The 27,037-nt window shown below is 45.7% G+C and overlaps 1 protein-coding gene and 1 long non-coding RNA gene across 2 annotated transcripts in view; both read left to right on the top strand.

Moving 5' to 3' along the window:
* LOC150005227 (uncharacterized) overlaps nt 1-27,037 on the top strand; it is a 392,161-nt gene that overhangs the window by 330,029 nt on the left and 35,095 nt on the right. The gene's annotated exons all lie outside the window — the stretch shown is intronic.
* Nucleotides 1,192-23,097, top strand: CRTAP (cartilage associated protein). The gene is made up of 7 exons (XM_090284435.1): nt 1,192-1,712; nt 6,345-6,494; nt 10,994-11,165; nt 14,034-14,162; nt 17,423-17,568; nt 18,556-18,639; nt 22,325-23,097. Exons 1-7 carry the CDS (start codon nt 1,242-1,244, stop codon nt 22,376-22,378), a joined length of 1,206 nt encoding a protein of 401 aa, XP_090140561.1. The 5' UTR covers nt 1,192-1,241; the 3' UTR covers nt 22,379-23,097.

Genomic DNA, 27,037 nt, shown 5'->3' on the forward strand with positions numbered 1-27,037 from the left:
CATTCCACCCATATCTTTCTTTCTCACTTGAGGACATTTTCTCATTGCTTTTACAGAGAAAGGAAGGGAGAGAAACATTGATGCAAGAGAGAAGCATCAATTGGCTGCCTCGTACCCACCCTGACACAGAATTGAACCCACACCTTTGGGTTATGGGACAATGCTCCAGCCAACTGAGCCACACCAGCCAGGGCTCCATCCATATCTTTTGATGCACAAATAAAAGTCTCTGGAGTATATTCTGAAGAGTGGAATTGCAGGGTTGTAAGATGCTACATCTTCCGTTTGGCTAGCTAAATAGTTTACAAACTGCTACTGACACCCTTATTAATTTTAGTTATCTTCCTCTCTCACTGAAAAGTAAGGCGGTCAGCAGTGCTACCAAAGTGCAGGCCTTGGACCAGAAGCATCAACTTCACCAGGGTGCTGATTGGAAATGCAACTCTCAGTATGATGCTTAGTGAAAGAAGTCAGAGAAAGATGAATAGCATATGGTTTCACTTACACGTGGAATTTAAAGAACAAAATAAAAAAAACAAAATTGAAACAGACTCATATATACAAAGAACAGACTGATGGCTGCCAGAGGGGATTGGGGTTGTAAGAGTGGGTGAAAAAAAAGTGAAGGGATTAAGAAGTACAAATTGGTAGTTAAAAAATAGTTACGGGGTAATCTCAGCATAGGGAATATAGTCAATAGCATTGAAATAACCAGGTATGGTGCCAGGTAGGTCCTGGAAATACTGGGGGGACATAGTGTAAAGTATATGACCGACCAACTACTCTGCTGTACACCTGAAATTAATACAAAATTATATTAAATGCAAACTGTAATTGAAAAATAAAATTTAAAGAGCTCACTAGAATAAAATTCTAAGTCATAACTATAAAAATTGCAAACCCTCAGACCCCCAACCCAGACTTGCTGCATCAGAAGCTCTGGGGATACAGCCCAACAACATCCATTTTCACAAGTCCGCTCAGTGATTATAAACTTTTAAGTGGCGCCAATCTGTGATCCATTAGGACAGCGTCTGGTTTGCAGACCGGGTCTCCAAACCAGTGAAGAGTCAAGGCCCCAGCACGCTACTCCGGGACCCTCTGGGTGGGGAGGGGAGGCCGGACGGGGCGGGCCAGAGGCTGGCTTCCCCGCCTCCCAGGCGTTCGGCCAGCCGCATCGGGCCGTCCTTCTTCCTTTCCTTCTTGCTCCTGTACTTCCTTTTCTCCTTCCGCTGGGCGCGATGGAGCCGGGACGTGGGGCGGCTGCGGCGCTGCTGGTGCTGCTGTGGGCCGGTTGCGCTCCGCGCTCCGGGCGCGCCCAGTACGAGCGCTACAGCTTTCGCAGCTTCCCGCGGGACGAGCTGATGCCGCTCGAGTCGGCCTACCGGCACGCCCTGGACCAATACAGCAGCGAGCACTGGGCGGAGAGCGTGGGCTACCTGGAGATCAGCCTGCGGCTGCACCGTCTGCTGCGGGACAGCGAGGCCTTCTGCCACCGCAACTGCAGCGTGGTGCCCGAGCCCGAGCCCGCCCCCGGCCTCGCCCGCTACCCGGAGCTGAAGCTCTTCGGAGGCCTGCTGCGCCGAGCGCACTGCCTCAAGCGCTGCAAGCAGGGCCTGCCAGCCTTCCGCCAGTCGCAGCCCAGCCGCGAGGTACTGGCCGACTTCCAGCGCCGGGAGCCTTATAAGTTTCTGCAATTCGCCTACTTCAAGGCAAGTCAGCCCCGCCCCGCGGGCGGCCCCGCGACCCCGCCCCCTGCCCCGCCTCAGGCCCAGGCCCCGCCCACTTTGATCTGGGCCGCATTCCGCCGCTGTGTCTGGATCCGGCTATCCAACCCGCAGTCCCGGCAAAGGGTGCAAATCCTGTCCCCCTTCTTCCTCTAAGGCAGTGAATAGGCACATGGAACATCCAGCGCAGTGTCCGGCACCCGACCAAGTGCCTGGTAATTGTTACCTGTTATTGGAAGATAGACTCATCTTTGCAGTATAGGCCGTTAAAATCTCTTCTCAAGTGAGTGGTGACTTTCAATAATAGAGCCGAAGAGGACCTGAGGAGCTGGCGAGGCCTCTTTAAAGAGGAGGAAATGAAGGCCAGGAAAGGGCAGGGACTCGTGGGCAGGACACGTCCCTGCCTGAGGAACAGAATTTAGCACTGATTCACCAGGGTTGGCGCTCTGCTATCTTTCATCTAGAATTCAGCGCAGTCGTCTTCCTCCCTTTTGCGGCTGCTTGGGTTCTGTCTGTGATTGTTGGCTAAGAATAGCAACAAATTACAGTTCTTTATCGCCTTGAGTTCTTACTCTGGGGAACCCACATTTTAAGAATGGGCAGAATTCCCTGTTACTGGATAAAGAAGCTTTAACTTGGCAAATCTCCACTGGGTTTTTCCAAGAAAACCTGCTCAAAGCCTAGATTCTCCTTTATCCAATTGAAAACGATTTTTAAAGGAATATATTGCATTTATTTTAAAGACTACGAAATTAGATACACGGCATTCGCCAGAATCTGCAGGTGAAAGTTGGTTGTTTTGTCTTAACTTTGTTTTGAGTCTTTGGCCTGCACGATCTGTTTTTCATATTTCCGCCGAAATAGCCACGTGTATGTTGCAGTCATATGAGCAATACAATAGCACAAAACCCCAAATAGAAGAAAAGTTACGTTATTTTATGCTTGGGCACAGTTTTATATAACATATCTGTTTTGTGACTGTTTGTTCTGGCAGTAAAAGACATTTTAAAATGGAACCGGGGATAAGATTAATAAATTTCCAAGACATTGAAAAATGATGACTGGCTCATACAAGCACTATTTTTTAAGCTAAAAATAACTTCTTTAATTCCTTCTCTTAAAAAAATTATTTATTTTTAGAGAGAGGGGAAGGGAGGAAGAAAGAGAGGGAGAGAAACATTAATGTGTGGTTGCTTCTCACGCACTCTTAACTGGGGACCTGGCCTGCAACCCAGGCATGTGCCCTGACTGGGAATCGAACTGGCAACCCTTTGGTTCACAGGTTGGCACTCAATCCACTGAGCCACACCACCAGTCAGGACTTTCTCTTTTTTTATATAGCTTTTGGCAAATATAGTCAGAATCAAAACTGAATCATATAATCTTTACTTTTAAGACTTGGGAATAGCAAAAGCTCTGATTTCTTTACTATATAGATGAATTTGAAATGAGTGATATAGTGGGGAGGGGAAGAGCATTTTCTCAATGTGGCCCTAATGCCTGGGTGTTCTCCTTCACCATGGCATCCTCAAAGGTTAGGAAGTTCATAGCTTCTCTTCAAAACCCTTTATAGATCTTGTAACAATCACTTACTTAGAAGTCAGTACAATACCATCTGTCTTAGTAATTTGAGATCACTCATAGGGCAGAAAAACATTAAGGATTTTATTAATACATATTAAGAATCTTCATTGCTTCAACTGAAAGTCTCCAAGAAAGTGATTTTAGGTGGTGATATATTGTATGTCTGTTTTGTTTCTTAATGTTGTTTATATTTTCAAATTTTGTTTCTGAGCAGAGAGAAAATGATTGGTGACAGGCACATACATCCTACCGGACACCTAAAGGCAGAGGTAGATGGCGCTGGCTGCTGTGGCAGGATTTAGGTAGATGTTCCCCTGTGGGTCTGATGTACAGGCCTGTGTTTCAGTGATGAAGGACAAATGCCTTATTTGAACACACAGAGAGGGATGGTGAGTTCAGACTGTCAGGGAGAGGTGAAGAGGTGTGGATGTGTGATCTCATAGAGAAGGAGCCGTCCTCCTGGTGTGTAGCCCTCAGTCCCACTAGAGATATCGTCACCAGCCTACCTTAGGTTCATGTCACTTGCTGTGGGTTCTCTGTGTGGCTGCCACCTCCTTGAAATGCTCAACTTCCCCACAGGCCAAGGGAAAAGTGACTCCGTGCTTTCTCAAATCCTTAATGACTTTGAACTTAGAGCAGACAGAGCTGGCCACCTCTCAGGTACTCTTTGCCTCATCCTTTGCCTGGACATGGATTCTATTCTTTCCCAAACCAGAAGGCCTGCCACCTCACTGATCTGGGAGGGGCTCTTTTGGCAAGTAGCTGGGGTCCTCCCATGCAGGTGGCTATCTCTCAGGAACCCATGGCAGGGTATCTGCTTCCACCCTCTTCTCCAGAACCCGGCTGGAGTCTGTCTGAGGTTTAGCTTCCAAGATGTGGCTTTATGTTCCAGTCGGCAGAGCCTGAGTTAAAGTGCATAAAGTCACTCTTACTTCTTCAGAAATGCGTTCCATTTTGTCAACGCAGGTCTTAAGTGAGAGGCCTTAAAAATCCCACTCTGTGTCCCTCTTTCTAAATGCTCTTCTGAGACTGTGAGAATCTAATTTCATTGGCAGGTGCTGTAAAAGGGCTGCATTCATACCTCCTTCCTTCCTTCCAGCTGCCAGGCTGGCCTTTTCCCAGCCAGGACTGGAAAGCCTTCTGTAGAACTCTTCCAAACGCAGTCTGCAGGCCACTGACTGGTATTCCCCAAAATATCAGCATTGACATGTGGACACTGACGTCACCACCACCCACCACTTTTCTACTGTAGTCACCGCCATTGTCTCCCAATGGCTTGGCTCTGTGCTACCCTTTGGTTCTCAGAAACTCAAGTGTACCAAACATCCCTTTATTTTCTCTCTTCAAACCTAATTCCCTAATCCCTGCCTCCAAGTGTCCCTCCGGATTGACTGAAGGGGTCTCTGTGCACATGGATGGGTGCCTTCCCTGCCCCCACCAGGTTGTGCCATGATTCCAGGGGACAGCCAGAGCTGGCACATCAGTGTGTGTGGTGGGGGGTCCTCTGGTTGTTGGTTGTGCGTCCACACAAGGAGGTGTCCATATCCCTGTCTTCCTGCCCTCTTGAGGCCCCTCCCCCAACAATACACCATTCCTCCCTGAGGACTTCTGTACCCCTGGGCTCTGCCCACAGGGGTGCCACACCTGCAGCTCCAGGGCCAAGGACCTTGCTTCTCCTGCAGCTGCCAAGGGAAACTTTAGTGCTAGCCTAGGGGAGTCTCTCTTTCGCCTCTTCTTCTTTCAGGCCAGCAGCTTCTGCCCACAGCTTCCTCTCCTGATCTCCTTCTCTCCTCCCACTTTCCAAGTTCCCTCAACAGCACAGGGCTTTTGTCACATGAGTAATTTCTGCCTTCTGACCAGAATTACCTACCATGAAGCAGTTAAACTCAGAATCAGTTGGCTACCGCCTTACTGGGGAGACAAGAAAAGGGAAAAGAGAAGAAAAGATATATTATTTTTATGATAATATTATGTCATCATAATGTCATGGCCAGATCACTCCCTGTGTCCTGCCTTGTCCCAGGAAGTGTTCCAGACATGAGGAATGCAGACATGAATGACACTGCTGGGTCCTAAATGGATCGTAGTCTGGAGTGGGAGACAGACACATTAGCTGAGCTCACAGAGTCATGTGAAAGCAGGAAGACAGAGCGTGGGGAACATAAGAAGCTCTTAATCGAGGTTGCTAACAGATAGGGAGGACTTACTTGAATGTATGTATGGTGCATGAAGGTAGGGGTTTTTTTTCTATTTTGCCCATTGTTACTTCCTAGAACAGTGCCTAACCTGGAGGAGGCTCTCAACAAATATTTGCTGAGAGAATGGGTGAACAAATGAGGAGATGGTGATTGTCACTGAGAATGGAGAAAAGATGGCTCTGTGAGAAACTTGGGAACATACTGATGTGTCAAGGTTCTGGCAGGAAAGATGTGGTCTAGTCACTGGAGTGATGGGGGGGGCCTTTATTAATAAGGCAGTTGTTTACAGAGGCTGGTAACAGTGGGGTGTCACCACCCCTAGGCCAAAGGGGCAAAGGAGACAACATGGAAGGAGAGAGACTAACTGGAGAGGGCAACCTTGAGAGGAGCTGTGACCTTCAGTTAAGGGGCAAGATCAGACTGAGGTGACTAGGCAGGGAGGGAGCCAGGAGACTAAATAACCCAACCTTACTCTCTTTCCTCCCTTTAGTCTCCTAAGGGGGTTCCTCATTGATGAACCCCACTGGAAGCTAGAGGGCAAAGGAGTCTGTTGTTATGGTTCATGAAGGCCAGCCCTCTTGGAATAGGGAGCAGGAGAGAAATGGGGGAGAGTAGATAGCAAAAGGCCCACGAGGCCACCTCATCACTTCTGGGACTAAACACTTATCCAAAGTAACTAGACCAGGTCTTGATGGGTCCCAGAAGTCACTGAACCCTCAGCTAAAAACACTGTGTAGAAATACTATGTTACTGAAAGACCCAATAGACCTTGTTTTGCAAAAAGCACTGCTCACCATTCATTGAGTAGCTTTTGTCTTTCTTCTTTGTGCTTCAGGCAAATAATTTTCCGAAAGCTATCGCAGCTGCTCACACCTTTCTCCTGAAGCACCCCGATGACGAAATGATGAAGAGAAACATGGCTTTTTACAAGAGCTTGCCTGATGCCGAGGACTACATTAAGGACTTGGAAACCAAGTCATATGAGGTATAGTTGGAGATCTACGCAGTGGTCAGTTGCAATGTGAATTGATGAAGAAGTGTGTCTCAATGAACAGCTCTAGAGAGTGAAGGACTTCTAGTGATTTTTGATGACATTTGATGATATCGTGACAATTGGAATGATGGACTTTTTAGCATTGATCCATTTAAGAATGAGATTTTACATTCAATGATGCTTTTATTTATTTATTTTTTAAAAATTCTATTTATTTACTTATCTATCTATCTATCTATATATATATATATATATTTTTTTTTTTTAGAGAGAGAGGGAAAGGAGAAAGAGAGGGAGAAAAACATCAATGTGTGGCTGCCTCTCATACGCCCCCAACTTGGGGCCTGGCGTGCAACCTGGTCATGTGCCCTGACTGGGAATCGAACCAGCAACACTTGGTTCGCAAGTCAACACTCAATCCACTGAGTCACACCAGCCAGGGCTAAATGGTGAATTTTAGAAATATAGTCATTTGATTGTTCACTTTTTTAAAAAAATATTTTTTATTGATTTTGCTATTGCAGTTGTCTCAGTTTTTCCCCTTTTGCCCCTCTCCAACCAGCACCCCCCACTCCCTTAGGCCATCCCCACACCATTGTTCATGTCCATGGGTCATGTGTATAAGTGCTTTGGCTACTCCATTTCCTATACTGGACCTACATCCCCATGGCTGTTCTGTAACTACCTATTTGTACTTCTTAATCCCTTCACCTCTTCACCCATTCCCCAACACCCCACTTCCATCTGGGAACCATCAAAATGCTCTCTGTATCCATGACTTTGTCTGTTCTTCTTGTTTGATTAGTTTGTTTTTTAGATTCACTTGTTGATAGATTAGTATTTATTGCCATTTTGTTCTTCATAGTTTTGATCTTCTCTTTCTTAAATAAGTCCCTTTAACATTTCATATAATAATGGCTTGGTGATGATGAACTCCTTTAGATTTTTCTTGTCTGGGAAGCACTCTATTTGCCCTTCAATTCTAAATGATAACTTTGCTGGGTAGAGCAATCTTGGCCGTAGGTCCCTGCATTTCATGACTGTAAATATTTTTTGCCAATCCATTCTAGCCTGCAAGGTTTCTTTTGAGAAATCAGCTGACAGTTTTATGGGGACTCCCCTTAGGTACTAACTGCTTTTCTCTTGCTGCATTGAAGATTTGTTATCTTGAACCTTTAGCATTTTAATTATGATGTGTCTTAGAGTGGGCCTCTTTGCATCCTTCTTGTCTGGGTTTCTCTGTACATCCTGGACTTGCATGTCTGTGTCCTTAACCAAATTAGGGAAGTTTTCTTTCATTATTTTTTCAGATGGGTTTCCAATTTCTGCTCTTTCTCTTCTTCTGGCACCCCTATGATGCAAATGTTGGAATGCTTAGAGTCCCACAGGCTGCTTACACTATCGTCATTTTTCTGGATTCTTTTTTCTTCTTGTTGTTCTGGGTGGTTTTTTTTTCTTCCTTATTTTCCATATCATTGATTTGATTGTTGACTTTATCCACTCTACTATTGTTTCCCTGTAAATTGTTCTTTATCAATTAGTGTATTCTTCATTTTTTACTGTATCTTTTTTATGCTATTGAGGTCCTCACTAAGTTCCTTGAGCATTCTTATAACCAGTGTTTTTAACTCTGCATCTGATAGATTGCTTATCTCTATTTAGTTCTTTTTCTGGAGTTTTGATCTCTTTTCTCCTTTGGGCCATGTTTCTTTGTCTCCTCGTTTTGGCAGCCTCCCTGTGTTTGTTTCTATGTATTAGGTCGAGCTGCTATGACTCCCTGTCTTGGTACCATGGCCTAATGTAGTTGGTGTCCTGCAGGGTCCGGTGGCACAGCCTCCTCTATGACCCAAGCTGGGTACTCGAGGTGCGCCCTTCATGTGGACTGAGTGTACCCTCCATTGGGCTGAGCAGTTGAGCCTTGATTGCTGTTTTTGCCCGGTCAATGGGAGGGATTTACCCAGCCCAGTCAGCTGCAAGTACTGGCTGTGACCATTGACTACCAAGCTCCTTCCTCAGCTATGTGGGGGCAGAGTGGTGGTGCTCCGACATGGTCTGTAGTTGTCCACTGGGCGTGCAGGCTCTGGGATTTCCTGGGTGGTGCAGGCCAAGGTGAGCTCCTACCTGTGTTCTGTGCAGGGCCTTCCTGATGAGCTATAAGGCAGTCTGAGATGTCTCCTACTTGTGCTGGGCTTGGAGATTCCCAGGCAAAGCCAAACTGAGAATCTAGGCTGGCTGCTGGAGTCTCACATGTGGCACTGGCCTGCTGGCTCTCTGGCTCTGTTGGGGGAGGGCTCAGTAAGGGACACTGGCCTCTGCCTGCCTTTCTGTCTGAGAGAAGACTGTCTTCCAGCTTTGCCTTGATGCCAGACACTTCAGTTCCTCCCCGTATGCCACTGGTGTCTTTCAAGCTGCTTCTCTGGAATAATCCACCAGTCTCTGGAGAGAAGTGGCTTTGGAAGCTGTGATCCCTTGCGTGTGCCGGTGGTGCTGGGAGGAAACCTGGGCCTCCAGCAGCTCTGTTCATACTTCCAGCTCTGCTTTTCATTCCGTGCCCTGCCCCAGCCTCTGTGGTCCCTGCTGCCTGTGAGTGTGCCAATAGGGCCCTCCTCTGTGATAACTTGGTTTTCCATCTTCCCCAAAGCTATAGCGGTCTCTGGTTTGCTGCTTGTTCCTTTCCGATTCTCCCATAGAAAGGATTTATGCCTTTTTACTTTCTTCCCTATCATTTTTCATAGGGTTTGGGGAACAGGGCTGAGTGCATGTTGTCAATGTACTGTGCTTAATTGCAGGTAACTAGAGCCTTCTGTCTCCTTTGGAGTCCTGCTAGGTGTGGCAGGACTGGCTTCTAGTCACCCAGTGGACTCCCTGTCTCTGCCTGGCCTTCTTGCTGCTGTCGCTTCTGCAGAGCCAGCTGCCTGGAGTAGCTGCTCACTCATTCGTCATTTCTCTGCCTGTCTTGTTTCCAGGGATCGCAGCCTGCCCAGGAGGGTGAGGGAGATCCACCCCCTCTACCGGAGGCTTTTTTTTTTTTTAATTCTCACTCTAAGATATGTTTATTTATTTGTTTTTAATTTTATTTTAGAGAGAGAAGCATAGATGTGAAAGAGAAACATTACTTGGTTGCCTGCCTTACGTGCCCTGACCGGGGATCAAACCCACAGCCCACAACCCTTTCGTGTATGGAACAACGTAACTACCATCTGAGCCACCCAGCAGGGCTTGAATTTTTTTTTTTTTTAATTTATTTTTTTATTTCAGTGAGAGAGAGAGAGAGAGAGACATCGATTTGCTGTTCCACCCATTTATGCATTTACTGGTTGGTTCTTGTACTGTATGTGTCCTGACTGCGGATTGGACCCGCTACTTTGGCACATCAGGACAATGCTCCAACCTACTAAGCAGCTTGGCCAGGGCCCTCCAGAGGGCTTGAACTTGGTGACACTTCCAGGTCCAAGGGGTGTCTCTCCGATACCCCCATTTTGGAGCAGCTGAAAGGAATTCCAAATGGAGAGTCCCCTGCTTATTCCAAGGCCTGTCCTGGCCCCTCCAGGTTAGCAGGTTCTGCATGTATCCAGGATCGCTGCCTGGCCTTCTTGCTGCTTCCTCAGCCCTCGTTATTTCTCTTTTACCTGGTCTGGTCAACAGTTAGCAGAAATTCCTTAAAGTTTCCACTGTCTGACACGTGGCTGCCCTTCCAGTAACTGGTGCTGATGTGTGGCCTTCTTATTTATTACTTCACTGTTAGGGGACAGGGGCTCAACACTTGCTCTCAAGCTTATATCTTTTCCTTGATTCAGTTTTTAAGATCAGCTTTATTGAGGAATAGTTTATCTAAATTTTAATTATGAATTTTAAATGTATAATTCAATGGGTTTGGACACATACATGCAAGTCCTGTAACTGCCACAGTAATCATGATATAGAATATTTTTGTCTTCCCTAAAATGTTTCCTCGTGTCCCTTGGCAGTCAAATCTTAGTCCCGATCCCTGACATCTGGGTGCCACTGCTGTGATTTCTGTCATTGTAGTTTCCCCTTTATCCTTGATTCAAACCTGATTTTATTATTAAGCGCCTGCTACTTTTTTGAATTAAATGAAGTAAGAAGCATTCCATTGCCCTGGCTGGGTGGTTCAGTTGGTTGGAGTGTCATCCCATGCACCAGAAGGTTGCATGTTCGATCCCCGGTCAGGGCACATACAGGAAGCAACCGATTTATGTTTCTCTCTCACATTGATGTTTCTTTCCTTCTCTCTCCCTTATCTCTCTCTCTAAAATTAATAAATATATCCTTGGGTGGAGATTTTAAAAAAGGATAGAAAGAAACTAGACTTAAGTAAGTCACTGATTGCCTTCATTGTTAATTAAGGGTCAGCATGGGTCCTTCAGAATTAATGAGAATGAAGCCCTGTGATGGTCTGATCCCTTTGGGAGGACAGGTCCCCCTCCCTTCCCATCTGGGAGTTTCATTAGCTCCTCCTTGTTCTGCAGAGCCTGTTCATTCGAGCCGTGCGGGCGTACAACGGCGAGAACTGGAGGACATCCATCACCGACATGGAGCTGGCCCTTCCCGACTTCTTCAAAGCCTTTTACGAGTGTCTTGCGGCCTGTGAGGGCTCCCGAGAGATCAAGGACTTCAAGGATTTCTATCTTTCCATAGCAGGTTGGTGGGGGTGAATCCCAGACATCAATGGGCCAGCTGCCCGTGGCCCCTGAGGAACTTGGTTGAGCATGGTGGACCCCTACGTAGATCAGACTTGGCAGGGGCTTCTGGAGGAAGAGTGAGTAAAGGGTTCAAGCACAGAGCTGCAGAGGAGGTTTATCTATCAGCCCTGCCCAATTCCAGAATCCCCATAGGCTTTTGGAACAATAAAAATTGGCCCATGGTTAACTTGTGCCTCATGTTACTGAGATAACTGTCATGGTGGAAATTTATCAGCGCACAGACAGGTAGAAGGAAAAGTATAATGAGCCTCTAAGTAGTTGGCACTGAGGTAACTTCTGGAAAAAAATTTCTGATCCTATTCATTATGGGAAGTTTAGAAAACACAGGAAAAGATGAAGAAAGAAAATTTACAGCACCCTTCAGAGATAGCCCGGGTTTCCCTGGGATTTCTCTTTTACCTCTAGTGGGAAGCATCACTCCAGCAAAGGGGAAATGACCATGAGGAGAGTGAGTGCCCAACCTGGTTTTGCGGACACTGGTCCTAGAATTGTACCTTGTAGAAAGCGTGTCCTGGTCAAACAAGTCAGGGAATGAGCTGAGCGCTGGTCTGCCTCTTGGAGAGTGACTGTGCACTTTAGTGGTTAAAGGCTTGCAGAAATCTTGTGGTTTGGCAGTTATTGAATCCAGGTTTTTTTAAATTTTTTAAATCATTTTTTTGCTCAGGTATCTCTTTTTCCACAGAGTACCTTTTCTTTTCTTTTCTTTTTTTTTCCTACCAAAACCATTCTGTTGTGGAAAATGTCAAACATACAAAAAATAGAGAGAAGATTGTAACAGACTACTAGGTTCCCGTGACCCAGGTGCCCAATTGTCAACCCATGGCCGCTTGGGCTTCATGTAATTCCCACCTGCTTCTCCTCCCTCATGTTATTTAGAAGCAAGTCCCAGATACTATATCACCTCACTTGTAATGTTTCAGTGTATACTTCTAAAAGATAAGAGCTCTTTTCTTTCCCCCAACATAACCACCAGACTGTAATACCTAAAGGATTTTAACAATAGTTCCTCGGTCTTATCGTAATATCCTGTGCCCCAGTCCTCTCTGAAATGCCGTAAATGTGTGTGTGTACCTTTTATCTACAATGTTTTATGTGGATCACATTCAAATAAGGTCCATACATTGCACTTGGTCCTTTTAAATTTTTTATTGTGGTAGAATATGTATAACATAAAATATTACCCTTTTAACCGTGTTTAAGTGAACATTCGTATGGTTGTGCCACCATCCCCACCACCATCCACCTCCAGAACGTTTTCATCCTCCCAAATGGAAACTGTGCCCATCAAACACCAACTCCCCACTTTCCTCCCCCGGGCCCCTGGGAACTATCATTTTCCTTTCTGCTTCTCTGAATTTGACTATTCTAGATCCCTTATAGAAACAAATCGTATAGTATTGGTCTAGGAGAGGTTCAGTATTGTACGTATTGTCCTCAGGGGAAGGGCTGGGATTTGAACCCAGGACTTCTGACTGCAGAGTCTTTCCTCTTAACTAATGAAACAGTGCCTTATCGGGGGGCGGGTACATTATACTTAATCTCAGAGTATAAAACATGAAAGAAACAACAGGCTATGCTGTGAAAAATAAGACTCCTTCTGTAGCAGTCAGGGTGCTGACTGCAAGTGGATGGAGCACATCCATGAGGGTAGCTCACAAAGGGTTATTTACTGAAGTGTTCTGGTCTTTGTTTTTTCCACTTTACAGTATATCCTAACAAGTATACAGAGATTGTGCCTTTTTAATAAACTGCTGCTGACTAACCTCATTGACAGGGGGAGCGATATACTATAGTTTATTCAATTATCTGATGGATGATTGGGTTGTTCCAGTCTTTTGCTGTTATGTATAATATTACAATGGGGAATTTCAGGCTTTTTTTCCCCCCTAATTATGGAGGTATATTTTCGAAGTCAACTTAAGTGGGAAGAGTAACTGTTTCTGTAAGTTATTTAATATTTTGTAACTATATTGTATTCTACCAGCAATGTAAGAGAGTGTATGTTCTTCTAACAGTCTTTCCAACAAAATGTGTGCCATTTTTCTGGAGTCCTTTGCTTCTAGTTGCAAGAAAAGAGAAAAGGCACAGGGCCAAGGATCACATGGGAGATTTTGGGAGACTAGGCCAAGAGGTAGCATTCATTAGTTGGCACAGCTAGCGAAATGGCCCGACTCAACTGCAAGGGAGCCTGGGAAATATAGTCTTTGATATCTTTTTATGTTATTATATTTGGGTCCACCTATTCTTTTAAAAAAATCTTTATAGATTCTTTTGTGTATATGTACCATAACTTATTAATTATCCTATTGGTTGGCACTTAGGTTATTTGCAAGTTTGTTTGCTGTTATAAACAGTGCTTATGTGTGGTTACATCTAAAAAAATTTCCCAGAATTAGATGGCTAGGTCAGAGGGTATGTATATTTTTAACCTTTGACAAATTTGTTCTTGTTTTGCTTCTACCAACGGAGTATGAGGGTGTAAGTCTCACTATTGTCTCTGTCACCCTGGAGGTCATCATATTTTTTAAATGTTGCCATTATAACAGTTTAAATGATCTCCCATGACATTATATTTCTTGATTACAAATGAGGATTAGCATCTTTTCACAATCTTTATTAGCCATGTTTTATCATTTCTTCTCTCTTAACATCCTTTTGACCTTTTTTTATACTGGGTATTTGTCCTTTTCTGGTTAATTTGGATAAACTTTGCATGTTTTCATCTGTATCATTTGGGAGGTGGAGCAGAAGTCTTAGGAAGAAAGTAACGAATGCATGGCTCTGAAATGTGTGTATGTTCTTTCAGATCATTACGTGGAAGTTCTGGAATGCAAACTACAGTGTGAAGAGAGCCTCACTCCAGTTGTAGGAGGCTACCCAGTGGAGAAATTTGTGGCTACCATGTATCATTATTTGCAGTTTGCTTATTATAAGTGTAAGTAATCCTCTTCTACAAGCTCTTGGGCAAGATACTTAACCTTCTGAGACTCAGCTTCCCCCTCTGTGGAGGAGAGCTCACCCTCCCCTCTGGTTTTGAGAGACTTCATCAAGGTCCTATCATCGGCATGGCATAGCGACTCAGGGCACAGGCCCTGGAACCAGATTGCCAGGGTTCAGTTTCTAGCCTTGCCAGTTACTCACTTCTCTGTGCCTCAGTTTCCTTCCCTGTAAAGGAGACATAATAGCACTGACCTCATAAGACTCAGGTGAGGATTAAGTCAGTTGATAGACCCGGATGCTGAGGCTATTCACACACAGGCACACAGCAAACTCTATGTAAGTGTTTGTTCTTTTTGCATTATTTCCTCCTTTTTCCCCATCACGGGCCTTACTTTTCTGACTATTAAGAGTTTCATTCCAGGTGACCCTCTCTTGGCCTGAAAGTGGAGTTTATCGGTCAGCACAAAGGGAAACCAATGCGAGAGGGAAAGTAGTTCAGAGCTCAGGCTTCAGAGCCCGTCTTTTTCAGCATTTCCGTCTCTTCCTGCGACTGACTTTGCGGAGCGCCGCTTGTTTGAGCAGCATGTACCTTGGCGGCTCAGTGACAAGCACAGGAGGATTACTAGGGACGGCTGCAGCAGGAGCGACTTCGTTTTACTGCTGAAATGCCTCCATGCAGCAGCAGGTGTCTGGCTAGTTTCCCCCGGGCTACCCTTCAAACTTAGGTGTGGCTGACCTCGGGCATTCAGCAGTGTCCTGGGAAGAGTGGCAGGTGACCTTGACTTCCCCATTGTGGACATGTGTTGTTGGTTGAGTTCCCTCTTCCTGCATCAGCCACCTGCCTTTTTATCCCATCTCCTGTCCTCTGCAGGACACACTGAAAGAGTTGCCTGCTGAAGGTTCAAAGAAAAAAAAATTTCTATACATATATATTTTTTTAAATTTTTAATTTTTGCTTCTAATCAAGATTATCATTTACACCAAGTCTTTCTGAGTTAGGTAACTTGCCTCTCTCAGTAGTGAACTTGATCTTCCAGCATCCTGAATGTCACCTAAGGCCACAATGAAAAGCTTTGCTTTTTTAGTTGGAACATTTCCGAGATCAGCTAGAGAACAAGGTGTGTTTTAAACAGGTGTCCTTCCCAGGAGTCCCCACTCATGGATGGCAGGGATGAGGTCTTATATGTCCCTGGCAGCAGCTCTTTGGCAGAGGATTATTTAGCATAGAGGAAAGAGGTGTGTTCTCTATAACCTAGAAACATGCTTCCATCTGAGATGCCATGGAGCGCACAGTAGGCCCTCAGCAAATATTTATTGACCACACTCTAGTGTTCAGGGGATAGTTTCTTACTCGGCAGTGTTTTGCTTGTGGAGAGCCCTCTTTTTTAAATATAAGCGATTGATTAGTGCTTTCTTTCAAAAAGGCTTGTAGTCCAGGCTTGTTGCAGCAAACCAGACATCTGGGTCCTATGCAGAGAAACATCGAAGCAAAGAACCCATTCCTCCTCCCGCCTCCTCATCCCCCGACCCAGTGCAAACTGGTTGTGTTTATCCATCCACACTGGGAAGAGCTTGTTTTAATGAGAATGATGAAAAATTATGTACATGGTTTAAAGAAAAACTTATTATGAAAATTTTAAAACACCTTAGAAAGGGTGGTATAATAAACTGTAGTCTGCCCACCACCCAGCTTCAGCTTTTATCAACACTTTGCCAATCTTGAGTTCACAGTTTAAATATTTTCAGTTGGGTTAAAATGTAACCTGGTGTTTTTTTGTTTTTGTTTTTTAAAGGTTTTGTCTTTATTTTTAGAGAGAGGGGAAGGGAGGAAAAACAGGAGAGAAACATCAATGTGAGAGAAAAAAATCAATCTGTGGCCTCTTGTATATGTCCCGACTGGGGACTGAACCCACAACCTAGGCATGTGCCCTGACTGGAATAGAACCAGCGACCTTTTGCTTTGCATGACAACACCCAACCAACTGCGCCACACTGGTCAGGGCATAACCTAATGTTTTTATTTCATGTTCATGAAGATCTCTGCTGGCACTTCACTGAGCTAGCCCCCTGCCAAACTTTGAAACATGGGGAAGAATGCATCAGGGCTTGGTTCTGTGTGTACAAAGCCAGAAAATGGGGAGTTCAGAAGTGTTCCAGGCTCTGGCAGCTCACTGGTCTTCTGAAATCTTCACATGCTCTAAAAATTGCCCACTTGATCAGAAACGGTGGCCAAGACTAGTAACCAAAACTTCTAGCTTTGCTTACTGCTCCCTAGGGACTCTTTGCTTTCTGGGGTGATAAGTACACAGTATGAGCAAAATTTCCTTCTCGATATTGGCTTCATTAAAGTCTTCTGTGTCTTAAACTCCTTCTAGATTACCCACCGCACTAATTTTTGGAGGTCAGGCCTTGTGGATACATTGGCCATAAAACCCTGGTTTTAAAGTTGTCATTACCAGAAACAGCCACTGGGTGGCATGATCTATTCATACCCAGGCTTTGGTTATTCACATCAACCAGATCTTTAGCAAAGGTGTTCCTGGATTGTAAATTGGAGTAGAATATGGCAGAATGAATACTCAGGACCTTGTGACTCACCACTTCTTATTCCTTGTCCCCTAGCCCTAAGGCAAATCCCAACCCCTGCAAACTGCTATGCTAAGGGTGCTGTTGTAGGCAGAGCAACTCTAAGGAAGGAGGCTGGAGGTGGGAAACTCATTTCCAGAAAATAAAAAGATCAGGTGACTTTTCAAATCTCTTCCAGCCCAGAGTGTCCATCACCCTTTTGGGTTTTCTAGATTTGGTTTAGCTATAGGAGGGCCCGCCTGGATCCGGGGATTGTGGTATCCAGATGGGACACAGGCGCTTTGGGACCCAAATAGGGGGGCTGAGCATGTTCTCCCTAACTCCGTCAGCTACATGACAGTCTGGGTCTTGGGACGCAGTCTCCTTTGGCTCCAGGGATGTGAAACCAGCTCAGATCACTGGTCCCTGAGGTGGAATCTAGGTAGCATTTCTGCAAAGGCATCTGCCTAACAAGGACCTTCTGTGTTCTGAAACTCCAGGCTGCCACGGAGACAGCCTGCGACCTGCCCACGCAGGGACGATAGTGGTTGGTTGCAAACTCTCCACTCTGCAACGGAGGGATGGCAGAAGGGGCTCGTTCATGACCTTCCCCTTCAGGAAGCTGCGCTTTAAGGAAGGGTGGCCCGTGAGAACCACTGATTTCCTGTTCTCTTTTCTGCTTGACCCCAGTGAGCGACCTGAAGAACGCAGCCCCCTGTGCGGTCAGCTACCTGCTCTTTGACCCCGATGACCAGGTCATGCGGCAGAACCTGGTGTATTACCAGTACCACAGGGACAAGTGGGGCCTGTCCGACGAGCATTTTCAGCCCAGACCAGTAAGTGCCCATGAACGGCATCACTTTCAGGAGGTCGCTATGCACTTGAAGAGAAACAAAGGAAACTCACTTTTCTTCCTGTATTTTGTCTTTTGACATTTTCTTGCCTTATCGTGATTTTTAAGCCATTAAAAATTCAACAGGTTTCAAACATGACAGAAATGTTTTACTTAGAAAGTGCAATCGCCTCATCATTCCAAACTTTCTCTTCACCGCCTGCCTTTAGCTAGAGGACTAGTCATCTGCCCAGCACGAATTTTTTATCTTGACAGAAACAGGCTCATACCTGACATACTGTTTTTGCCTCCCGCTTTTGTCTTAACTGAACTTATTGGGTGACATTGGTTCACAAAACCACCCAGGATTCAAGGGTACAACCCAGCGGAACATCGTCTGTACCTCGTGCGCCCGTTGCCCCAGAATCGTGCTCTGTCTTTCTAACAATTCTTCAGGAGCATTTTCCACGTCTCGCCCATATGCCTCCTTTGTTATTATTTCTAGCAGCTTCTCGGTAGGCTCGGTAACAGATCATTCCCACGGTGGACAAACTCAGCTTCACCTGTGTTAGGAACCCCATGGATTATATATTACATTCAGAAGCTCTTTTCTAAGTGATCTTTGTTCCTAACTTGTACTTTCACTGGGATTTCTGTGTGCTCGTCCTGGTTTGTCATTCATACGCCTGGCTTCCCACCTACACCCACACCTTCCTGCCCCCACCCACGTCCCTCTTTCACACACACACTCTCATTCACTGGGGGTTGGCCACTCTAGGCTTTTTTAATTGAGATATAATTCAAATACAATAAAATGCACGCTTTTAAAGTACACAACTCATGGTTTTAGTATATTCCCAGAGTTGTGCAACCAGGACCGCTATTTAATTTTAAGTATTTTCCTCGCCCCCACAAGAAGTCCCATGCCTCCTCCCAGTTTTAGCATTAAAAGCTTGGTCATATAATCTCTCCTTGGTCTGTGTCTGGACAGGAAGCAGTTCAGTTCTTCAACGTGACTACACTCCAGAAAGAGCTGTACGATTTTGCGAAGGAAAATATAATGGATGATGATGAGGTAAGTTTTCATATTTAGCACACGTCTGGCTAAGAGAAAATATTACTCACATCTTTGCTAAAAATCACTGGAAGGCGAGTCATCCCTAAAATAAGAAGCAGAAGGGGGCTTGAGAAACGCAGGTCCCGTGGGCGCGCTGATGGAAGTCAGCGCACCGGCGTGGTGAGCAGGGCTTTCAAGGAACCCGGGCTGAAGTGCCACATTTCCTAACAGGATGGTGAAGTGCTCCAGAAGCCAGGAGCTGTCCAAGCATCACTTTTTTACTTTATAAAAATGCAGTAGCGCTGGCTGGTGTGGCTCAGTGGTTTGAGTACCAGCCTGTGAACCAAAGGGTCACCAGTTCGATTCCCGGTCAGGGCACGTGCCTGGGTTGCGGGCCAGGGCCCCAGATGGGGGCACACAAGAGGCAACCACATATTGATTTTTTCTCCCTCTCTTTTTCCCTCCCCTCCCCTCTTTCTAAAAGTAAATAAAATTAAAAAAAAAAACAAAAAGCAAAAAACAGTGAATTTTCAATGACTCATCACCCTGAGGACACTTGGAAATACCCATCCTGATTTTTATGAGACTGTTATCTTTCTTTTTTTTTTTTTTTTTTTTTTTTTGGTAAATCAGGTCCTTGCTCTAATTCCACCTCTCACTCAGCTGACGCCTTTTTCACTTACGGAGCAGTTGCTGTGTGGCTGGGCAGCCTCGTCCCAGTAAAGCCATCATTAGGGGTAGCATTTAGAGAGATGCGTTTGGAACAAACTGGAAAATGCTCCCTAAGACAGGTGGGGACTGCCAGCCATTGGAGTTGGAAGAGAGCTGTGAGCTTGTTCTGGTCGGACCCCTCACTTCATAGTGAGGATCTTGGGGGCCAGGGAAGTCCTGTGAGTTGCTAGGCCAGACCCAGGGGCCTTGTGCCTGCACGTCCGCTGTTTCCACTGCCACGGGTTTCTGTGAACCACCGCTAAATAGCACATTGTCATGGAATTTGTTTTCTGTGCTTGAATTTGCGTGGGACGGACCCATCACTAACCTTTGTTTAACTTCCCTGAGTCTCAGTCCTTTATGTGTAAAAGGGGACTGATAATGTTGGCCGCACCGGGGTTGGGAGAATGAAATACTAGGTTGCCTGTGGACTGCTTTGTAAACTAGGAAGTGAGACCCGTGCCGCGTCTTGGGTCGGGCTCCCTTGAAGCAGGTGCGGACATTAGATCACAGGACGCGGCAAAGGAAGAAATGCTGCCTACGTACAAAGTTGGCCGCTACGGTTTGTAAAGTGGAGAAACATATATTAAGAAAAAGGGGGAGGAGTTGAGTTTCTGATCATCCAGAGGCAAGCTACGATTGATATTTTGATATTTGCTTCTAGTTTTTTTCTACACCTTTTCGAGTATATATTCATTATAAACTCAACTGTAATTATATATCATGGTTTTCCATTTAACATTGTAATATGAGCAGTTTTCTAGAACAGCTTTATTAAAATATTCACATGCTATAATATTCTTTTTTTGAATATGCTATATATTTTATTTTATATTTTAAAGATTGCACTTATTTATTTTTAGAGAGTGGGGAAGGGAGAGAGGAAGAGAGGGAGAGAAACATCAATGTACAAGAGATACACTGATCGGTTGCCTCTTGCACACTCCCAACTGGAGTTTGGCCCACAACCCAGGCATGTGCCCTGACTGGGAATCCAACCTGTGACCCTTTCGTTTGCAGGCTGGCACTCAATCCACTGAGCCATACCAGCCAGGGCTATAATATTATTGTTAAAGTATATGATCCAGTGGGTTTTAGTATATTTACAAAGTGTACAGCCAAAGTTACTATCAATTTTAGAGCATTTCATCACCCCAGAAAGGCACCCTAGACCTATTAATAATCACTGCTCATTCCTTCCCCTCTCTCACCTGTGCCCCTAACCCTTGGCAACCAGGAATCTACTTTCTGTCTCTATGGATTTACCTGTTCTGGACAGTTCATATAAAAGAATCATATGATATACGGTTTTTTGTGACTGGCTTTTTTTACCAAGCATAATGTTTTCAAGTCCAGCCATGTCGTAACACATATCATGTTATATGTAAACATTCCTTTTTATAACTGATTAATATTCCACATTAATATACCACATTTTGTTTATCTGTTCCTCTGTTTATAGACATTTGAGTTGTTCCCACTTTTTGGCTATTTTGAATAATGATATTATGAACATTTGTGTACAAATTTTTATTTGGACCAAAATGTTCAATTCTCATACCCAGGAGTGTATACCCAGGTTTATAACGAGGAGTGGAATTGATGAGTTGTTGGCTGACTCGTCAAGAAACTGCCAGATCGTTTACAAAGTGGCTGCACAGTTTTGCATTCCCACCAGCAACGTATGAGAGTTCCAATTGGCTGTATCTTCATCAACACTTGATAGCGTTTGTCTTTTAATTATAGCCATCCTAGGAGGGGCGAAGCAGTATCTCACTGCGGTTTTGATTTGCATTTCCCCAGTGACTGATGATGATGATGAGCATCTTTTCATATGCTTATTAGCCATTTGTATATCTTCTCCGGAGAAATGGCTAGTCTGTTCAAACCTTTTGCCCATTTTTTAATTGGGTTACTTGTCTTTTTATTGTTGAGTTGTAAGAGTTCTTGATATGTTCTGACTGTGAGTTCCCTGCCGGATATATGAGTTGCAAATATTTTCTCATAATCCGTGGGTTGTCTTCCCATTTTCTTAATGGTGACTTAACAAACAAAAGTTTTACATTTTGGTGAACTCGAACTTATTTGTTTTTATTTTGTTGCTTGTGTTTTTGGTGTAATATCTAAGAAATAAATGATTGCTTAATCCAAGTTCACAACTCCTGTGTTTTAAGATTTTTATAGTTTTAGTCTTAACATTTAGATGTACAATCTATTTTGAGTTTATTTTACATATGATATATGTATATCTCCATGTAAAAAAAACAAACAAAAACAAAAAAAGAACCCGCAGTTAACAACATACTAAACGCTGAAGCAGAGTACTTTTCTTTTAAGATTGGGAATAAGACGAGAATGTCCACTCTTTCTGTTTCTGTTTGACACTGTGCTAGAGGTTTTAGCCAGGGCAATTTGCAAAGAAAAATAAATAAAAGGCATCCAGATTGACAGAGAAGTAGAAAACATGATCCTCTTGTTCCCAGTGTCAGGTTGAGGACGTTCTCTTCCTCTTCCTACTTTGTGGGATAGTTTTATCATCAAGAGTCAGTAAAGCTGTCTCCTGTCACAGATGAGGAAACTAATTCGGAAAAGTACCCCAGGCCCCGGTCCTTGAAAAGCTCCTGGACTGGGGAACAAGGCAGAAAAGGAAGAGACAGGAAGTGTTCCTGTGGGAAAACTGCCAATGGGAGGCGGGCAGAGGTGGGGAGGGAGGCACCAAGCAGGTGGTTCAGAGGGCAGCTGGGCCGACTGCCCACTTCACCCGGGCCATGTGTGGGAGCTGCAGACCACTTGAGTCCAAGTTCACATGGAGTGGAAGCCAGGTCCCTTCCCAGGGAGAAACCTGGTTCTTGGCCCACGGACAGGGGAGAAAGGCTGCTCCGGCCCAAGCAGGCAGCTGGCTGGCAGGGGCCCCTTGGAAACCATCTCTGCTCACCAGCACTTGTAAAGCCAGGCAGCCCGCATGACAGAGGTGTCCTGTTTTCTTTTTCAGGGGGAGGTTGTGGAATACGTGGATGACCTCTTGGAGCTGGAGGAGACCAGCTAGTCCATGGCAGCCAAAGAGACTTCCCTCCGAAGTTCAGGAAACACAGAACTTTGGTCTTCCTTTTCCCAAGAGCCCGAGTTGTTGATACCTCAAAGCCTTCTCTTTGCTCTGTGAAGGGAAAGGGAAGCCCCATCTCTCACTACATATCACAAGGGGTGAGCCTGCCTTCCCCGTGACCGTACCTGCTTTCTCTGTGTTCACACCTGCCTCCCCATCTTCACACCTGTCTTCCCCATCTTTGCACTGCCTTCTCCATGGTCATACCTGCCTTTCTCGCCATTTTGGTTAGAAGGACCGTTTTCTATTTTTTTCCCCCCAGAAAAATTTAATATTATTTTTTAAATAAGAAAGATACTCCTAAAAGATGATCATTGTGAAAACCTACTTGGACCTTTCTGCTCTTCCAGAGTTTAGTCTTTTTTGTCCGTATGCCCTGATCCAGGAAAGTTGGTGGAGGACAAGGGCTAAACTCCTGCACATCCTACGATGGCAGTCTGCACATGATCTGACACCCACTGAAAAAGAAGTTGGGCGACAGTGGGCAGTACAGAACTGTGGCTTTTGCTCAACACTTCTGCATCTCCTAAGTCTTCCCGTGGTTGGCCAATTCCAGTTGAGGACAAGACTCAGTTATCAGGCCTCGAGTTGGAAGTGGAAGTAAGCAGAGGGAATCTTTGTTTCATTTGTTCTTTCAATAAATATTTATTGAGCACCTGCTATGTGCTAGGCATTGGCCTGGTACTGGAGATGCTGCACAGAAAACAAAAAAAATCCCTGTGAAGGGGACCTGGGAGGAGCTCCGCAGCGCCCACTACTGAGTCATCTGCATGTAAATGGTACTTGGAGCCATGAAGCTGGATAGGGTCACCTAGATTCTATGCATATATTGAGAAGCAAGAGAAAAGGGTCAAGGATGGAGCTGCAGGGTTCTTTGGGCAACGAGAAACCCACCAAAGAAGCTGAGAAGGAGCCGCCTTAGTGGCTGGAGAAAACGGGAGAGTGAGGTGTTTTGGGATCTGAGCTTTCTTTATTCAACCTTATTCTCTCCTCCCGTAAGCCACTTAGTCTAGTTGGGACACTCCAGGGCTGGAAGGTGGGAGGAGACTGGACTTTTCCACAATGGCCTGGAAAGGAATGAAAGGACTTAGAGTTTGGGGTCTTTAGTGTAAGGATGGTTAACTGGCGGTGGAAAACACATTTTTGCTTTTCCGGGCTTCCTCTTCCCTCATCTCACTTTTCCAACCTCTGGGAAATCGGATGTACCCTACTTCTCCTTCAGTGCTCTCCTGCTCCCTCATCCCCTTTCTCCCAGGAGCACTTCCTCTTTTACCTGCACAAAATCCTCCTGTCAAGCTCTTCTAGGCTAAGCAACTACAGAGGCTTTGGCTGAATTTGCCCAGGGGGCTGTATGGCCAAAGGAGTCAGTGCTTTTGCCGTTGTCCGTGTCTGAGGTGAAGGCTCCCTAGTCCAGTGATGAGTCAGATCCTATACAGCTTCCGACCATAGGACAGGACGCTAGGTTCTCCTTCCTTCCCTTGTCCCAACCTCTACTTCACCAAAGAAACTTCTTTTGAAGTCAGTGGGGAGGAGGATCATAGGGCAGGACTACAAAGTAGAGGGGGACCCAGGGAGTGCCCTCCCCCAGCATTCCTGAGTCATGGAGGTGGTGCATCCTGCCGCTGTGAACTCTTCCGAAACTCCTGGCTGCAGGGGACCTTCCCAGCTGTGTGTGTGAGAAAATGCAAGGAGACCACCACATGGGCACAGGGCTGGGCTGGGCAGTCTGACTCACTCCACCTCTGTGTACCGCAGCTTCCATTTGGTCCCTGTGCTTTGGTCCTGAGTCTGGGCTGAGCTTTTTGTGGACGATGTGTTTCTGCACACGGTTGAGTGGCTGTGGTGGTGGTGGTGGGGGTCCTCATTCCCTCTCTGAACTTGGCCTTTTTTCACTAGGGATTGAAAGGCATCTCCGCCCTCATCCTCATAGTGTCCCCTGAGGAAGAAACCCTGCAGACAGTATGGTCAACATTATCAGCACTTTGCTTTGATTGAAGGGGGTAGAACTGAGTTGCTAAGCTTTTTATTTCAAAGGTAACCAAACCAATCATTCATATAGATATAAAAGTGAGCCGACTCCTCCAGACCTACCATGAAACCCCAGTGTGCAGGCTGCATTCAACGACCTCAACCCAGCACCTCCCTGAATGGGTTTCTTGGAAGAGCCTAGAAGATTCTAGTATCATGACCTCCCGGGTTCAGCTTCAGTCTGGTCTGTCTCTTGAAAACACACATTTGTAAGCTTTGTGGGAGTCTCTAGACCCGCCTAAGATGCCTTACTTGCCTTCTGACCCACCAAGCGCATGCGATGCTGCGTTTCCTCAGGCTGGTCCACGCAGGGAGGCTGCCCACCCTGGGGGTGGGGCTGTCTGTCCAGCCCCGCTGCCACTCTGGAAACCCAGGAAGGGCACCCACTGGGTGGGGTCTAATGGTTCCTCCCTGTGACCCCCGTGAGTGAGCAGACCAGCAGTAGATGGCTGAGGGTTTGTGTGTGCACACAGGTTTCAAAGGGACTAACTGTCTGCAAGGTCTCACATACCAACACATTCAACATACTAATATCTTTCTGAGTCTTAATTAAGACTTTCTGTTTACTGCCACGGACATGCCGTCCTCACCTCTGGGATCCCTGAGTACCACCGGTGCCCTGACCACAAAGGCCGCCTTAGGAGAGGGTGCTTTCAGGAGTTCTTACTCAGGGAGTGTTAAAAGCACAAATATTGTATTGAACCAAACTCAGCAGCAAACAGAAAATGATTTGTTAGATTGTCAATGGGAAAGGGTTTATTATGACTGCTGGTGGGATAAACAGTGGCCGGTTTCTGCCAACATTTATGGAAATAACGTTTTTAAGTTTTAAATGTGAGCTGTAAACCTGAGCGCCTTCAGTTAAAAAAAAAAATTTGAATAGTTAAACTGTGGGGAGAAGGTGGATTGGAGCCAGAGAAAATATTCCCATTTAATAGTGTTTGCACATGGAACTACAACACAGTTTGTAGCGAGGCACTGAGAAAAACCCACAACTAATCCTTCATCGCAGCTGTCTGAACTCTTGATCATCTGCCATCCCCCAAACAGCGACTTCTTTTTTCTGGTGACTCCAGGCTTGAATGACCTAGTGTGGAGAGTTTAAACTATATACAAGGTGCGGGGGGAAAAGGGAAAGGAACCTTAAATAAGCCTCAGCCAAACGTTTTGTGCGTTGGACTTCCTGTGCCTGCAGCCGGGCAAGGCTGTTCCCAACCCCATGCCTGTGGCATCTCCCCGATGAGGAAGACACCGGGACAGCCCAGCTTCGCCTTGACTGACCCTCTCCTAGCCCAGGAATAAGGGTCAGGAGCGGCTGTGGTCTGTGCTGTCGTAGAGTGCTTCTCTCTCTCCAGGGCAGGCACGTGAGCTGCCGGACCCTAGCCCCCGACATTGCCCCCGGCCCCTCAAAGATCCGGCTTTGGTGAATTAATGAGTTGGCTCACTATCCTCTTGGAGCTGATAGGGGAAGATACTGGTGCCTCATTTTACAAGAAAAGAATAGGAACAAATTAGGTAATTTTGCCGTCAGATGCAAGATCAATCCTGGCGCTTTATTGCTCACTGAGGGGCGGCAGTCAGTAGGCCAAACCATAAATGTTCCTGATAGAAGGGTGGCTGATGTCTTTTCCATCCCGCCTCCTCGGGTTAAGGCAGTTCATACAATCTCACCCTTGTGGGAAATCAGATCCTAAAAATCATTGAAAATAACGGTATTTTAAAAATCACATGAAATGTTCTATTTTGCTTATTTTTTTACTGTGTTCTTTCTCTACCCACTGGATGAGACTGTCTTAACCACACCCAGTTATTCTGGGATGCATGTTCTAATGAGCTCTATTTTCTCAGGTCCGTGAGATTTCTGACATTGATTTAGCAGAGCAGAACACTGACCCCAAGGCCTTTCAGATCTCATGCAAGTGATCCTTGCTCGTCATAAGCAGGCCAAGGGCCTTTGAGGAGAGAGAGTTTTGTTCTCCCCAAGGAAGGTTTTCTTTCAGGGATCCCATTAGGAAAGACATTTCAAATCCACGCTGGCTTTGGACCCGATGAGTTGCTCCCTCACTGCCAACGTCTCAGAAAGGACAGAATATTTTCTGTTTCAAACAAGGACCAAAACCATCTTCGGGCCTGACTGCCAACAGCTATCACATTCCATTCATGTCCCGAAAGGGCAGAAAGGAGAAAGAGAAGAGTGGAAAGAGGCAGGTGGGGAGAGAGGAACCAGTCACTGCAAAAACAGACCCATGGTAGGGACAGTTCCAACATGAACTTCTAGAAGGGTGGCCGACACAGATCTTGTTGATGTCAGTGGAAAAGTTTGAATTGAGGAGTGGCAATGCCGGGAGTTAGAGTTTGTGCGTTGACAGATGTCTTAGGTCTGGATCCCTTGAAGCAAAGCCTTGTGCAAGTGATGAGTAATCCCTGGTTGGGGGCAGAAGAGGGAGGGAGGAGGGGCAGGAGCACTGTAGACTCCCCTGAAATCCTGCTGCAGGGAGAATTAGGCTTAGAGGGTGGGCAGTCTTAGACACTGCAAGTTTTAAGACATTATTTTCTGCCCTGGCTGGTGTGGCT

The sequence above is a fragment of the Furipterus horrens genome, unplaced genomic scaffold (assembly GCF_987537825.1).
Source record: "Furipterus horrens unplaced genomic scaffold, mFurHor1.1.pri manual_scaffold_7, whole genome shotgun sequence".
NCBI lineage: Eukaryota > Metazoa > Chordata > Mammalia > Chiroptera > Furipteridae > Furipterus > Furipterus horrens.

What these genes read in the sequence shown, in the direction of transcription:
- CRTAP (XM_090284435.1), top strand. Translation starts at nt 1,242, where the DNA reads ATGGAGCCGGGACGTGGGGCGGCTGCGGCGCTGCTGGTGCTGCTGTGG. An exon ending in TGCAATTCGCCTACTTCAAG is followed by an intron (nt 1,713 to 6,344) that starts GCAAGTCAGCCC and finishes TTTGTGCTTCAG; the next exon opens with GCAAATAATTTTCCGAAAGC. An exon ending in TGGAAACCAAGTCATATGAG is followed by an intron (nt 6,495 to 10,993) that starts GTATAGTTGGAG and finishes CTTGTTCTGCAG; the next exon opens with AGCCTGTTCATTCGAGCCGT.